General features: G+C 48.5%; 1 protein-coding gene across 2 annotated transcripts in view; it reads right to left on the reverse strand.

Moving 5' to 3' along the window:
- tapt1b (transmembrane anterior posterior transformation 1b) overlaps window positions 1–16,476 on the reverse strand; it is a 191,612-nt gene that overhangs the window by 162,451 nt on the left and 12,685 nt on the right. For both annotated transcript variants that reach the window (XM_072496425.1, XM_072496424.1), the window contains exon 2: window positions 2,454–2,584. In XM_072496425.1, coding sequence (XP_072352526.1) covers window positions 2,454–2,584 — 131 coding nt within the window. The remainder of the gene's footprint in view (window positions 1–2,453; window positions 2,585–16,476) is intronic.

The following is a 16,476-nucleotide window of genomic DNA, read 5'->3' on the forward strand; positions in this document are numbered from 1 at the left end:
GAAACAGAATGGAGTAAGGATGGAGGAGAGCATCCCTCTGCGCTCTTGCCCTAGCAACACTCCCATCCCCACTATTCAGCACTCTACAAGCACTGTGGTAATAGCCATGTTCCGGACATGGAACCAACTACGGAAACACTTCGGCGTGACTAAAATGTCCACCATGGCCCCCATCTGCAACAATCACACATTCACGCCAGCCACAATGGACACCCTTTTTAAAAGGTGGAGACAGGAAGAGGGGGGGGGGGGGAGAAAGCATTGACAGTTTGTGACTTCTACATGGACGACAGACGAACAATGCTCGAGGAGCTGACATAGAGGATTCAACTGCCCAAAGGTAACGACATACGACACTTACAAATCAAAAACTTCCTCCGTAAAGAAATGACAACATATCCATGGACGCCAGGACACTCACTGATGGAGGAGCTTTTGGACCCAAGCGACTTAAAAAGGGGGAACTGTATCGACGATGTTAGACGAAGCACATTCCCCGCTGGACGAGACAAGTGAAAAATGGAGGAAGAACTAGGGATAGAAATAGGGTGGGGACTCTGGAGTGAAGCACGGAGCAGGGAAAACTCCACCTCCACATGTGCAAGGGTAAGCCTAATGTAGCTGGAGGTGGTGCACAGAGCACACCTAACCAGAACCTGAATGAGCAGGTTCTTCTCACAGGAGGAAGACAAATGTGAATGGTGCCAAGGAGGCCCGGCCAACCACATCCACATGTTCTGAGCATGTCGGGTTCTGGACAGCCTTCTTTGAGGCAATGTCCAAGGTTGTGGGGGTGAGGGTGGAGCCAAGCCCCAAAATGGCAGTCTTTGGGATGTCAGACCAGCCAGAACTCTTCATAGCAAGGGGAGCTGACGCTCTAGCCTCTTTCCTCCCTAATCGTCCGGCGAAGAATCCTGCTCGGTTGGCGATCAGCCGCACAACCCAAGGCAGCAGACTAGCTGTCAGACTGGCTGCCAAAAACACATGAAAAAGACCAGAGGACACAAGTGGCACAGTTGCAGGGGACACGCCCAAAGGCAAACAGAGAACTAGAAGGAGCAGCAAAACGTGGGGAAACATAGAGCCAATGATAGGCAGGGCAGTAGTTACGTCGCTGCCTACCAGTACCCCATTCCAAGACGCAACATTTTGGGGGCTTTTTATAACAAAAATACACCATAAAGGGGTTCATATCAGTTCATTGATTTAGAAAACTTGTCACATTTTGAACCCCAACAATGAACCCTGTGTAGGAGCAGGGAATGACCAACAGTAACTTATTGATTTCTGTGTTTAACTGTGCATTGCATGGATACCAAAAGTGTCAGTTTCACAGTTGCCATGACATGAAATACATTAGTACAACTGCAAAATATTATTAATAAATAATAGATATTTCATTTTTTACCCCACAAAAGGATAAATAAATGCTGGCACCTAATGCTAAGTTTTTTTTTTGTAGAGTACATCAAGTAGAATTTCCTCTTTGGGCACAAATAGCAACCTGGACACAAAATGCACTAGCTTTTCTGAAATTAATTAGCAGGGTTCAAGTTTCCCCTTGGTATTCATTTCTATAATATGAACATAAACGCATGCATGAACCAATGCAACCGAGTAAGGACACTGCTCCCAGATACCCTGGAAGGGATTTTCTGGTCATTTTCGCCAGTGGCATCTTCAGCTCTCACCGACGGGTATCCCGGTGGCAAAGGGTGGATTTAATGGGAAATCCCATTGACAGCAGCGAGACCAGAAGATTCCGCCGCCAGCCAATGGTGGGCCATCGCGAAACACACTGTGAGGGGTGTGTGGGGTGGAGGGGTGGAAAACCCTTCCCTCTATCTGAACCTAATGCCTTGAGTATTCCAAACCAACTAGAATTTTTGAAAACTGCAGCTTAACTAGCCCTGAAAACTGTTAACTGGGACTCTTGGATTTGGATAACTTTCATTTGCATTTGACAATAGCATATAGCTGAACAAATCATATACCACTTTGAAGCAAACTGAGGTTGTATCTCCAAATATACTGAACCGTCATTATTATACACCATTGTTAATTTTACATTGCAGCTACCTTTAATTTTTTTTAAATGGCAGTACTACAAATACTTTGTTACTTCTGATCATGGCACTTCAACGCTGAGAAAGTAAAGTGCAGCACGATTTTTGTAAAAAGACTGAACATGGCTATAAATTCTGATTATAACTGGAATGGAGTAGACTGATCCCATAAACAATTGATGACTGGTAGTCAGGTTATAAAGAAAAACAATAACAATCAGCTAAATATAATAGTCCCTATTTATACCATCATACATTATTGTACACTCAGTCAATTATGTACTTGTAAGAGTGCTACACACTGGAAGTGTAAAAAACAAGTAAAACTTAAAAATATTAGCAAAGAGTCAATTTTAGTTGAGAAATCTACAAAGGTAAAAAATATACCTTTTCCAGTTCCCGAGGAATTCGCAAACAGGTGTATACTTTCTCTCTCCTTTCTTTGTACTTGGCTTCATTGTGTTCCAAAAGATACCCCCGTGTCAATTCAGCACTAATAAATCTCAGCAGGGACAGATCTATGCAGAAAAGATTTTAAAAATAAGTATTACAAACATGTGTAGTCACTTTGATGTTTCTTGAGGGTGGAATGCTAGTCATTCATCTCATTTATTGAGCAGACTGACCTTGCTAATGCAAAACGGTCAGGTTTTTGCTTAACAGCAACTGAAATTTGAAAATAACGCATTGTCCGTAAAACAGTTTGAGTACAGAAGAAATAAAGTGATGCACAAGTGAGGTTCTATTTTTCTTATTTCAGAAAATATTTAAAAGGAAAATCTCAAACTACATGTTATACATGGCACTGCTTCAATGAATGGAGAGTCCATTATTAGATTTTGTCCAAAAACGCACATTAATCGTGCTTTTCAATAGGGGGGGTAAGAAGAATAGCAAAGGCACCGTCTAAAATGTTATTCTCGGGTAGCACGGTGGCGCAGTGATTAGCACTGCTGCCTCATGGTGCCAAGGACCCGCGATCGATCCCGGCCCCGGGTCAGTGTCCAATTGAGCGTGCATTTTCCCCGTGTATGCGTGGGTCTCACCCCAACACAAAGGTGTGCTGGGTAGGTGGATTGGACACGCTAAATTGCTCATTAATTGGAAAAATATATATATATTTTTTTTAATAAAATACTATTCTCAGGCAAAATTTCTGAAAGTGTTAGACCAATTGCTTTCACAAAAGAATATTGATGACTATCTAAAGTGCCTGTTACTGACAGAATCAAATTATAAATCAAGCATTCAAGACTTAAGTTTATTGCTATAGGTTAAAAACTATTAATCACTTGTGACAGGCTGTCTTAGGAAGCATCATAAACAAGCTACTCAATATACCAAAAAGCTAGAGATAATGTACTGGAGAGGCAACTACCACAAGCAAAAATTACTTAACTATATAGATCCACTTAAACAAATCACATCAGTAATTAGCTCAACACCAATATCATGCAATGAATCCAAGCCAGTGTAAGTGGTCATTAATGTGGGAAATTGAGAGATTACTGCTGCTCAGCTTATTACATCAATACTGTCAATATGTTCAATCATTAAGATTAACCAAAAATTGGCAATCAAAATTAAAACACAAAAAAATGCTGGTAATTCAAGACAAATTAGAAAATATAGCAGATCAATGAGCCTAGATGAGGGAACATTTTAGATATAGAAGCTTTGAAAAAATATTTGTACAGAGGTTATACCCGGTAGAAGAATAAATTCTTCATCAAGCTGAGCTAGCTACCCACTCTCCCCAGGTCCCAATCAGTCTATCAGGCTGGTCAATATATTAATAACAATAATAATCGCTTATTGTCACAAGTAGGTTTCAATGAAGTTACTGTGAAAAGCTCCTAGTCGCCACATTCTGGCGCCTGTTCGGGGAGGCTGGTACAGGAATTGAACCCGCCCACTGTGTTAAACCAGCCCCTCCCATTATCCATGTAAGGCTAATCTATTTGGATGGCACATTTGGACACAAAAAGTAATTTCATTTTCACATCAACATTGGACTTGCATTGAAATATGGAACTAGAATCCAACATGACTCCAGAATACAGTGGTACAATTTCCCCCCATATTACAGGAGTTGGACTTGGATTACAATTCCACTGTGGTGTCAAACTTGGACATGGATCTGAATATTTAAAGTGTGAAGTTTTGAACTGTGCTTTCCCGAAGCTAAACATTTAAGTGGAAAGGGTTCTGCACACATGTATATTTGATTGCTATGGTTGTAGCCTGGTTAGAGCTGAAACAGTATTAAAAGTTCTGTTTGACTGAACGAAAATCAAGGTGCTGCTATCACTCTCATGCTCCAAATGTGGCATAAGAACAAAATGGTTTGGTTTTGTACTGCTGATTCAGTTGGTGCGCAATTGATGACAATCTGCAAATAGTTGCTTACATGGATGGTCACAGTAAGAAGTCTCACAACACCAGGTTAAAGTCCAACAGGTTTATTTGTAATCACTAGCTTTCAGAGCTTAGCTCCTTCATCCAAATAAACCTGTTGGACTTTAACCTGGTGTAAGACTTCTTGCGGTGCCCACCCCAGTCCAACGCCGGCATCTCCACTTCATGGATGGTGGAAGAGACAACATTCGAAACAGAACTTGGACTGAACATGCGACAACAACGTGGGAACAGAAAGAGAAGCCATTGCAGGTGATTCTCCACCTATAACATCCCGGCACCGGGATGGAGTTTGTACATTCTCCCCGTGTCTCACCCCCACAACCCAAAAAAGATGTGCAGGGTAGGTGAATGGCCATGCTAAATCGGCCTTATTAGGCACGAGAGAAAACCAAAAGCTGCAGGTTTTGTTTGCTACTTGCTCCTGTTGGTAGCTGCAATGTCTGGAGGCTGCTGTTGCTGTTTCCTTCTTTTTCTGTAGCCAGAAAGAAGGACAACTTTCCCTAGGTCTGTGAACACCGGGCTCAGGGGGGTGTAGGAGTTCAGAAGGCAAACCAGTTTGATGCAAGAAGACGCTGCAGAACCTGGTGCGCGATATTGATCCAAATGGGTCACCTAATGACACTGTTGAAGAAATGCTTTTGCAGATCACTGATGCTTTTGTTGCTGGTGTGGTGCATTCTGCATGTAAATGACACCTCACCCTGCTGGAAATCAACATCACTTTGGGCGGCAGTGAAATATCTGGATTTGGTTCCGGTGAGATTGGGCCGTGTGGGAGGGCCTGCACAACTGCAGATCCTGGATGGAGAATGGGACTGATATGTGGAACAAGTAATATATTGATGGACAGATCATTTCTATGACAACATTCTGAACATGACAACACATTCTCAGGCTTATCCTCCGTTTCTGTTGAACTTGCGAGGGGTGAAACCAGGGGCGTCATTCTCCGACCCCCCGCCGGGTCGGAGAATGGCCGTTGGCCACCGTGAATCCCGCCCCCGCCCCCGCCGAAGTCTCCGGTACCGGAGATTGGGCGGGGGCGGGAATCGGGCCGCGCCGGTTGGCGGGACCCCCCGCTCAATTCTCCGGCCTGGATGGGCCGAAGTCCCGCCCAGGAATCGCCTGTCCCGCCGACGTAAATCAAACCTGGTATTTACCGGCGGGACCAGGCGGCGTGGGCGGGCTCCGGGGTCCGAGGGGGGGGCGCGGGGCGATCTAACCCCGGGGGGGTGCCCCCACGGTGGCCTGGCCCGCGATCGGGGCCCACTGATCCGCGGGCGGGCCTGTGCCATGGGGGCACTCTTTCCCTTCCGCCTCCGCTACGGCCTCCACCATGGCAGAGGCGGAAGAGACTCTCCCCACTGCGCATGCGCGGGAAACTGACAGCGGCCGCTGACGCTCCCGCGCATGCGCCGCATTTCCGCGCCAGCTGGCGGGGCAACAAACGCCATTTCCGCCAGCTGGCGGGGCGGAAATCCCTCCGGCGTCGGCCTAGCCCCTCAATGTTGGGGCTAGGCCGCCAAAGGTGCGGAGCATTCCGCACCTTTGGGCCGGCGCGATGCCCGTCTGATTGGCGCCGTCTTTGGCGCCAGTCGGCGGTCATCCCGCCGTTGGGGGAGAATTTCGCCCCAGGTGTTCGGGTTTTTTTGTGAAAATGAGCTGATATTGCTTTACATTGGCACCAGTATGGAACGGTGATGTTTCCTTGCTGTTTAATGGTTAATGTGCTATGTAGAATGTTAAGGAGTTGATTTTCAAAATGTTGTTATTGTTGACCGTTTAATAAACAAAATATTCTCAAGTGGATTCTTGTGGGTACATGTGCTATGTCTCAGGCGATAATTATTGCACTGCATTTAAATCAAACTTTGATGCCTGAACAGTTAGCCTGAACTCTAAAAGCGTCAGCATCATAGAGGCAGCAGCCAACAATCAAACACTCATAAGAGCTGTGCTTCAGCACGGAGGATATCCTTGCGACCAAAGGGTGAGAGTGTGGAGCAGAGGAGGGCACCTGAGCAGGGATCTGGGGGCTCCTGATGGGGCCAGGGTGAAGGTGCAGAGCAAGGTTCTCCAACACAACTGGCTCGGTGGATGGCACGCTGAGAGAAAATGGGACACCTAAGGGTGGGGGATTTGAGGGTCCCGGGGTGTAGCCTTCGCTGATTGTTAGTTTCTCTCCTTCTCCAATTCCTTAGATACCGAAATGGATGGTAATGTCGGTCCCGTAGAGGATGACCTCGTGTGCGGGGGGTAGCCCAGTTGCCGGAGAAGGCAGCAGCGTCAATACAGGCTGAAGGCTGTAGCCACCTAAAATGGCTGATCCCCGATCACTTTGGCCAAAACCCGATATAAAATGGCTAACCGAAAAGGCTGATGGGAAAAGCAGCCAACAGGGCACAAACGGACAGCTGCAGACAGAATAGCGTATTCGGCTCTGGGGAAGTCGGCCCAGATCGATACCTGTGACCATTAGCAGCACATCAACACAGACATCTGCAGTTTAGTCGGCTATCCCCGGGAACAATTGCAACATATTAGCAATTGAATGCCGGGCCAGACCTCTCGGCGCCAGCAGTGGCCAAGACAAAGACAAGTGAACAACCACCCCCCGATCAAGGAATCGCCCCATTATTGGAGCATATCGAACCCAGTGATTGGGAACAAGTCCAATCACTTGGGACTCAGGGTCAAGGTCCGCCCCGAGAGGCAGGAAGCCCCTGGGCCCTATAAAAATAGGCGCCAAGTTCAGATCGACCCTTCTCTCCCTTCTTCTCCTGCTCGCAACCTGCGCAAGATACATCGATCAGAAACCGTAAGTTTGACTCCAGCGATCGCTACTCGATAGAGACACCTAGCCATCGACCTGTATCAGCCTTTTTGAATCCCGCAGGCCAGCCCCAATTCGATAAGCCATTTGTTTCCCTGACCTGGTGGGCCATTCCCAAAAGTTAAGTATTGGCCAGTAGTGGTAGGTAGTGATATAGAAAGTAGGATTATTGTGTAAGTATTTATTGCTGTACATAATAAATGACAGATGATTTTAATCTTACTAAGCGGTGTGCTGTCTTATTAATCATAACTAGAGCTTGAACCACGTGGCGGTATCAAAAAGATACCTGGCGACTCGTGAGCAAAGGTGACATAATCGGAGCTAATAAACCTAAGGCTAATAAGAGCAACATAATTGGTGACTCTGGTGGGACCCGAGATAGAAGTGGAAAACCACTCCGGGAGAACCCCAGAAATTTCAATGGAATCCAATTGGTTCAAGCGGTTCTGGTTAATAATTCACAATTCGGATGTGTGTGTATGCATGCGTAACTAACAGGGTTATAAGGCAAAACTGATAGATTTTGTTGCATCAAAACTGTCAGAAGTCGGCATTTTCGGAAATTAGCGCAAGCCGTACCCGCATCTACGACACCACCTTAGCCCCCTGTTCCAAATTCGAACAAAGCAAGCAGATAAGAGAGATGGCCATGCAGGCAATGCAACGCCTCATGAACCCCGAAGAATTTGCGGTCGCACCGATCAGCAACATTAAAGTGGGACAGTGTCCCATTTGGGAAGTGGAAATTCAAAAATTTCTACAGGGCAAAGGATGGCCCGTGTGGAGCGGTTTCTGCAATAATAACGACTCAGGTCCCGGAAGTATAGGGCATACTTGGTGGGAGAACATGAGTGAAATCCATAAAAAGAATTTAGCAAAAGCGCGCAAGCCGATGGCAATTGTGTCCTGTCTGGCACAATTGCGAGGCACAGAGGAAGTCGTCAGGACGCTCCGGAAAGAAATAGAAGGCGTACATCGTATGAGTAAAATCGATGTATGCGAGGTAGAGAAAGAGAACCTGGAATTGAAAAGGCAGTTAGCGGCCAAGGACGAAGAGGTGGCTGATGCCAAAAGGGGTCACCAGTCTTGTCTGGCGCATTTGAGCAGTTTCCAATCCCAGTACGAAAAGGCTCATCAGGTCACGCAGCGTGCAGTCCTGGTAAAGAAAGAGACAGAAAAGCAGGTGGAGACGCTACAGAAGCAATGTAGTGATCTCAAGGCAGCCTTGAGAGCGCTCCACGCTGCAACCACGGAACAAAGACTATAGACCATGCAAAGTGCCGGAAGCAAATTGTAGACCTGCAATCACTGCTTTCTATCCAAAAAGGATTCCAAGAAACCTTTGGGGAAAGTTTAGAACAGGAAGACAGCCCTGATTGGGAAGAATTGCAGGAGACAGCGCAGAGATATGTTCAGGGAACATGTGCGCAGGGATAGCCCCAAAGGAGGAAAGCACCTCCAGCCCCCAGACAGCAGGTAGTTCAGGCTCCCATGAACCCTGTAACGACCCACCGCACAGCCACGGCAGACGAGGCGGAATTCCTATATTCCACCCCCCTCACAGTGACCCAATTACGGGACGCGTGCGCGAAAATCACACCGTTGCTCCCCGCTTCAGACCCACACTATTTCTTTGCCACCGTCAAACACCAGGCGATCTCGTACGGCCTGGATGAGAAAGAGCAGGTAAAGCTCATGGTCCTAAGCTTAGACCCATCGGTAGCAGCAGCCCTTCCCGACCCACAGAACGTAAGAGGAGGCACCCTTGCAGAAATGCATACCGCGATCCTGGATGCGATCGGGTATAACCGGGGTAACCTCGTAGATGGCCTAAATAAGTGCAGACAGAAGAAGTCTGAACACTCCACAGCGTTCGCAGGACGCTTGTGGATTCACTTTGAAGCCGTTTTCGGAAACGTAGACCGTGCCCATTTGTCCGCAGACAATATGGCCAAATGGACCCGCACTCTTATCTCCCATGCCACGGAAGCAGGACAGAATGCCTGCAGTAATTATGACCCCTCGGAGGAGACTCATAATGAGAAGTGGGTGGTAAAAAGATTGTCCCGCGTTTGGGAACAGTCTGCTCACAATAAACCCGCCGCTAGAACCCCCGAGGAAAAACATGCCGCCGCAGACGTGCAGGCAGTAAGAACCACTCTTCACAACCCCGCCTGGGTAAACGAGAGAAAGAGCAGCCCCCCAGCAAAACCGCAAGAATGCTACAATTGCGGACATTTGGGACATTTTGCCAAAGAATGCAATGCCCCTAAAAAACCACAGAGAGCCCAACAGACAGGCACTCTCACTAAGAAAAAGGCAGAGCCCATACATAGCGTTAGCGCCCGGTCGGATCAGACAGACTTGACCGGAACGGACTGACGGTGTACAGGCTCCCCCAGTTGGGTCTGCGATACCCTTTGGGATAGGTCAGGGCAACCCGTAGTCGCAGCGAAAATTCGGGGACAGCCGATCGAGCTTCTCTGGGACACAGGAGGGTCCCGCACCACCTTAAATTCCTCCACCCTTGGTAAGGACACGTGGCCCACTACAGCCACTATCACCCTCAGCGGCTTCACAGGCCACTCACAGCAGGGACACATCACAACCCCTGTACCCATCCAAATCGGAACCATTAACACAAAACACCCCGTAGTTTTAGTCGACCTGCCCCAAACAGCAGAACACATTTTGGGAATCGACTTCATGAATTCCCACCACCTCTCTTTCGATCCAGTCAACCAGTGTGTCTGGAAGATGGCGAAATCCGCTAGAGCCCCCGCAACGCTCACCATAGGGGACTACATGAACAAAATTAGCGCAGTAGGCGAGTTTTGGTTCAACCCCACCACACTCAGCACAGACCGACAGGTTAGGGCACTCCTGCAAAAGAACAGGGCAGCATTTGCGACCCACAAGCACGACTGTGGACGGATGACTGGCTCCGTACAAATAACAGGACCGGACCCTAGACCCCAAAAGCAGTACGGATTTCCCCTAGAAGCAGAGGGAGAAATCCTAAAGGTTATAGAAAGCTTATTAGAGCAGGGCATCCTAAAATCGGTAGCCTCAACTAATAATGCCCTGATTTGGCCAGTAAGAAAGCCCGACGGATCATTTAGTTTCATAGAATTTACAGTGCAGAAGGAGGCAATTCAGCCCATCGAGTCTGCACCGGCTCTTGGAAAGAGCACCCTACCCAAGTTCAACACCTCCACCCTATCCCCATAACCCAGTAACCCCACCCAACACTAAGGGTAATTTTGGACACTAAGGGCAATTTATCATGGCCAATCCACCTAACCTGCACATCTTTGGACTGTGGGAGGAAACCGGAGCACCCGGAGGAAACCCACTCACACACGGGGAGGATGTGCAGACTCCGCACAGACAGTGACCCAAGCCGGAATCAAACCTGGGACCCTGGAGCTGTGAAGCAATTGTGCTATCCACAATGCTACCGTGCTGCCCACGAATCATGGCGCTTGACCATTGATTATCGGGAACTCAATAAAGTCATCCCCGTAGCAGCCCCCACCGTTGCAACAAGTCCCGAGACCATGCTCAAACAGGGACTCCATGCCCGATATTTCACGGTTTTGGACGTCAGTAATGGATTTTGGTCCATTCCATTGGCAAAGGTGTACCAGTATAAATTTGCCTTCACTTTCAGAGCGCAGCAGTACACGTGGATGTGCCTGCCACAAGGCTTCCACAACTCCCCCTCCATTTTCCAGCGACAGCTAGCAAATGGACTGGCGAAATTTTCTCGCCCCGAATGTCTGGTACAGCATGTAGGCGATCTACTACTGCAGACATTGAGCTTCTGTCCGAACTCCTGGAATTATTACATTCCATTGGATGTAAAGTAAACCTCAAAAAGGCCCAGATATTGGAAGAAAAAGTGGTATATTTGGGTACTATTATCACACACGGCAAACGCGAGATAGAGCACAAAAGAATTGACTCGATCGCTAAATTGCCCCTTCCCAAAAAGGTTTCAGCCCTCCGGTCGTTTTTAGGACTGGTTGGTTACTGCCGAAACCACATTGACGGTTTCGCCAGCAAGGCAGCACCCCTCTCAGACCTCTTAAAGAAAGGAGCCCCCTGGGAGTGGCTTCCGCAGCATACGGATGCTGTGGAATCATTAAAACAGGCGCTCATAGCTGCCCGCGCACTACAAGTTCCAGACACGCTTTCCCCTTACGCCATAGAGGTAGCGACCACAGACCGCACCCTTTCAGCCGTGCTCCTGCAGGAACGGCATGACCAGCTAAGACCCGTGGCTTATGCCTCCCGAATTCTAGATGCTGTGGAGCAGGGATTTTCAGCCTGTGAGAGGCACCTGCTCGCAGTTTTCTGGGCAGTCCAGTACTTTTCATACATTACCGGACTGAACCCCATCACCATTTTGACCGAGCACACCCCCACCCAACTTTTACTAGACGGACAACTTAAAGACGGCACCGTCAGCCAAATCCGCGCTGCTAGGTGGACCCTTCTCTTACAAGGACGGGACATCACAGTCAAACGGACCAAGACACACACATACTTAGCGGACAATTTGCAGTACCCCGGAACCCCCCATGAGTGTGAAATCATCTCACCCCACCATAATACAGGCCCCTTTATAGCTAAAACACCCCCCAGAAAACTACCCACTCCATCGCAAAGCCCCCCTCACCCGGACACGTGTGGTCCCATTAGGATCTATGTGGATGGATCTTCCACAGTCCTGGATGGGCAACGCATAACAGGTTGTGGGATTTATGTGGAGGACGCGCAGGGACGCGTCCTCGAAGAAATCGCATTAAAATTACCCGGACACTTAGGCGCGCAGGCAGCAGAGCTTGCGGCCATCGCCTACATTATAGAGCACCCAGATTCCTTCCCCAGCCCAGCAGACATATATTCAGACAGCCTATACGTCTGCAACAGCCTCACTGAATTTCTGCCCCTCTGGGAAACAAGAGGATTTGTTTCCGCGGATAGGAAACCTCTCCCCTCAGCCCCATTACTCCACCATATTTTGCAAAAAGCCAAGGACAGGACTTTTGGTATTATAAAAGTCCGCAGCCACCATCGTTCCTCCCCCCCGGAAATGTAAAAGCCGACGCACTGGCTAAGACAGGATCCAGACATGGGTACTTATGGAAGCCCCCCGAAAGCGCCCCAGTGGGTGCGCCAGTGAGTGCAGTTCAGGTCACGCAGACTAGGATCGAAGATCTAGTAGAGGCCCAGAAGCAGGATAGCGCTCTCACTGAGATCGTGAAAGGGAAGTTTCCAGCCTCCTACAAGAGGTTCAGAAATACATTAACCACACATGACAGTGTGGTGTTAAAGGACACCCTTTATGTAGTTCCTGAGCACGATAGGAACCAATTAATCTGTTTATTCCATGATGGTCATGGACACCAGGGAATCGATCCCACTACAGCCCACCTCAAACAGCTTTGTTGGTGGCCAAATCTCAAGGAGGATGTATCCCATTACATTGAGAATTGCCTCATTGCGCACAGAACAACCCAGATAGATATGCCAAAAAGGCACAACTCAGCCACACACGACCCGTTAACGGCCCCTGGACTAACCTCCAGATCGATTTTATAGGTCCATTGCCCCCTTGCAGGAATGGCTATAAATATGTTCTGGTGGTCATAGACACTTTTACCAAGTGGGTGGAAGCATTTCCAGCCCGCACCAACACCGCGAAAACCACAGCCAAAATCCTAACCCACCACATCTTTACAAGATGGGGACTCCCCCACAGTATTGAATCGGACCAAGGTTCTCACTTTACGGGACGGGTCATGCAGAACGTCCTCACGATATTTGGCATAACCCAAAAATTTCACATTGCGTACCACCCACAGTCGAGTGGTATAGTGGAGCGCTTGAATCGGACCCTAAAAACCACCCTCCGAAAAATGGTCCAGCAGAACAACACCACTTGGGATTCTGTCCTCCCCTTTGCGCTGATGTTTTTGCATAACACTGTTTCCACCTCCACAGGTTACACCCCACACACCCTCATGACCGGACGCCCCATGAAAGGGACAGAGTACTTGTTAGGTTTAGACCTGACCAGCCCTGAAGTTACGGCCCTCACCCACGAGAAAGCCGTTGAGCAATTAGTTGCGAATGTAAAAACGGCTCAGTTAGCAGCCGCAGTTAAACTGGGCACCAAAAGAAAACAGAGCAAGGCCTGTTTTGATAAGGCAGTACATGCAACGGAGTATAATATGGGGCAACAAGTGATGTTGTCTGTGTATAACCCCAGCACGTTTCTGTCTCCGAAATACTCGGGTCCGTACTCCATTACGGATAAAGTGAGCCCATCGGTATATAAAATCAAATACCCAAATGGTAAGACTGCGTGGTTTCACATAAACCAGTTAAAGGCTTATGGAGCCCAGTCAAACCATGCCCACCACGTCATGCTTGACGCAGCAGACCACACCCCGCCCACAGCCAACGTAACCAGACCAACCCAAACACTGACTCACCCCCGACTGCACCCCCTAAAATCTACACCCCGCCCCGGAACGCCCACAGACTGCAGCAGCAGAGACAGCGACTATGACGATAGCCACAGCACGCCTCCCTACTATCCTCATACAACCGGACCCACACCCAGCGACTCCGATTTCGACTCCAGTGATCCCTTCATGATCACTTTCCTAAACAAACCACACCACCGACCACCGAACCACACGGACGACCCCAACTTTGTCCCCACACAACTCGACGAAACCCATTTGCACCGCGACAACTCCTACAGACTCATCCGAAACGACGAAAGCAACCCCAACTCACACCACGCAGCCCTCTCAACATTAATTCACTCCAGAGTTTGGCACCCGGGAGAATGGGACGACCTCGAGTCAGACCCCCAATCCGCCAACCCCTTTGCGACCCTGTTCGCAACAGAGAACTGAGGTGTCCACATGATGATTTAAAGGAAACACTTGGGAAAAGTGTTGTCCTTCCTGATGGAACCTGCAGGATGTTTTATGTTGTTTGTATGTTTTGTTTAAATGTTGTTCATCCGACAGGAGAATGTTTCTCACTGTACACCCACCGCGGCCAGACGCTTGTTCAGCGGTACTAGCTTATCTGCAGATACCTGGTCAGCAGACCACACGCCCGTTCTGAGAAACTAGCTTCTCGTCAGACGCCCGTTCTGATTTGAGGGTAGAATCACAGCAGCAACCTCACCATGATGACTACATTTTTGCCCGTTCTTGTCGGTTGCTCAGGCAGTGGAGAAACAGCGTGAGACCCGCCCTGCCTGGGGACCCCCCCCCCCCCCGTTGGTTAAACACGCTCGGGTAGGGGAGATACGGCATTGGTAGCCGTCCTACACGGGGACTCCATCCAAATCTTACCCGTCGCGGCCCATACGCATCTCGTTTGACATTTTCATTTCAAAAAGTTTTTTTTTTTTGCAGACCTTTAGGTTGCTGCCATATGCTACTTACATCCTAGAACATTGGGATGGTAAATCAGCACTGGTCCCTCACTGGGAAGTGTGCCATGTCCTAAAATTTGTTTTGAAAAATAAATAAATAAATAGAGGGAGTCACACATAGTGACCAACTATAAGAGTATAATTGGCCCCAAAAAGGACAGACACACTAACATACCGGATATTATACCAAGGTAGTAACAGATACTATGCTTGCTTCACAGAACTCCAGAAGCTCCAGGACCGGAGAAAACAGAGAACACAAAGAAAGACAAAGAAAGGGGACAGCCATGAGGACTTCGTTCATCGTGCTCAACATATTTTATTTGGACATTTGTTTGCGCGGGAACGCGGACCCCATTACTCCAAACCCCCCTGCCGTTAATGTATCACTGCCCCGCAGTACCCAAAGCCCAGTCACCAGCGACACTGCATCTTCCTGGTGTGCCAGGTTCATAACCTGGTACTCCCTGTCCTACGTGATTGAAGCACTGTTAGCGTTGGCGATACTCTGCTGTGCAGTGCAGACTATGCGCCTCCGCAAATGGAGAAGGAGAGCGTACCGCGCTCGAACGCCGGTATATCGGATCCGATCCCCTATATTCGGGTATGACCAGACCCCCGACCTATAAAACAATAATAAAAAAACATGCATTTGCGTTTTTCTGTAAATAAAAAAAAAAAATGTGCAAAACCCCAATCGACAGAAAATGTATGATCCTGAGCTTGACTGCCAAACCAGGAAAGAGTATATTGAATGTTATGATTGTTGTTGTATGTTTTAGAAAGATAGGATGATGCAATGCTTGATGAGTGTATTTAGGTAAAATTAGAGGTTCCAAGTTTTTCATTTTGCAGATGCATGCCCCTGCCTGACATAGGGCCCGTAAGAATTGTTTAGGTAAATTTTTGTGCATAGCTAGAGTCAGAGTAGTGGCCATGTAGGAGGTGCCCCCCGCCCGCCCCCCCCCCCCCCCCCCCCCCAGTCAGGGAACGGAAAGGACAAAATTTAGGTGATCCTTCACGCTAGGATCACAAGTAGGGAATGTAGCCACCTAAAATGGCTGATTCCCGATCAATTTGGCCAAAACCCGATATAAAATGGCTAACCGAAAAGGCTGATGGGAAAAGCAGCCAACAGGACACAAACGGACAGCTGCAGACAGAATAGCGTATTCGGCTCTGGGGAAGTCGGCCCAGATCGATACCTGTGACCATTAGCAGCACATCAACACAGACATCTGCAGTTTAATCGGCTATCCCCGGGAACAATTGCAACATATTAGCAATTGAATGCCGGGCCAGACCTCTCGGCGCCAGCAGTGGCCAAGACAAAGACAGGTGAACGACCACCCCCCGATCAAGGAATCGCCCCATTATTGGAGCATATCGAACCCAGTGATTGGGAACAAGTCCAATCACTTGGGACTCAGGGTCAAGGTCCGCCCCGAGAGGCAGGAAGCCCCTGGGCCCTATAAAAATAGGGGCCAAGTTCAGATCGACCCTTCTCCTGCTCGCAACCTTCGCAAGAACCATCGATCAGGAACCGTAAGTTTGACTCCAGCGATCGCTACTCGATAGAGACTCCTAGCCATCGACCTGTATCAGCCTTTTTGAATCCCACAGGCCAGACCCAATTCGATAAGCCATTCGTTTCCCTGACCTGGTGGGCCATTCCCAAAAGT

This window comes from Scyliorhinus torazame, chromosome 3 (genome assembly GCF_047496885.1).
Source record: "Scyliorhinus torazame isolate Kashiwa2021f chromosome 3, sScyTor2.1, whole genome shotgun sequence".
NCBI lineage: Eukaryota > Metazoa > Chordata > Chondrichthyes > Carcharhiniformes > Scyliorhinidae > Scyliorhinus > Scyliorhinus torazame.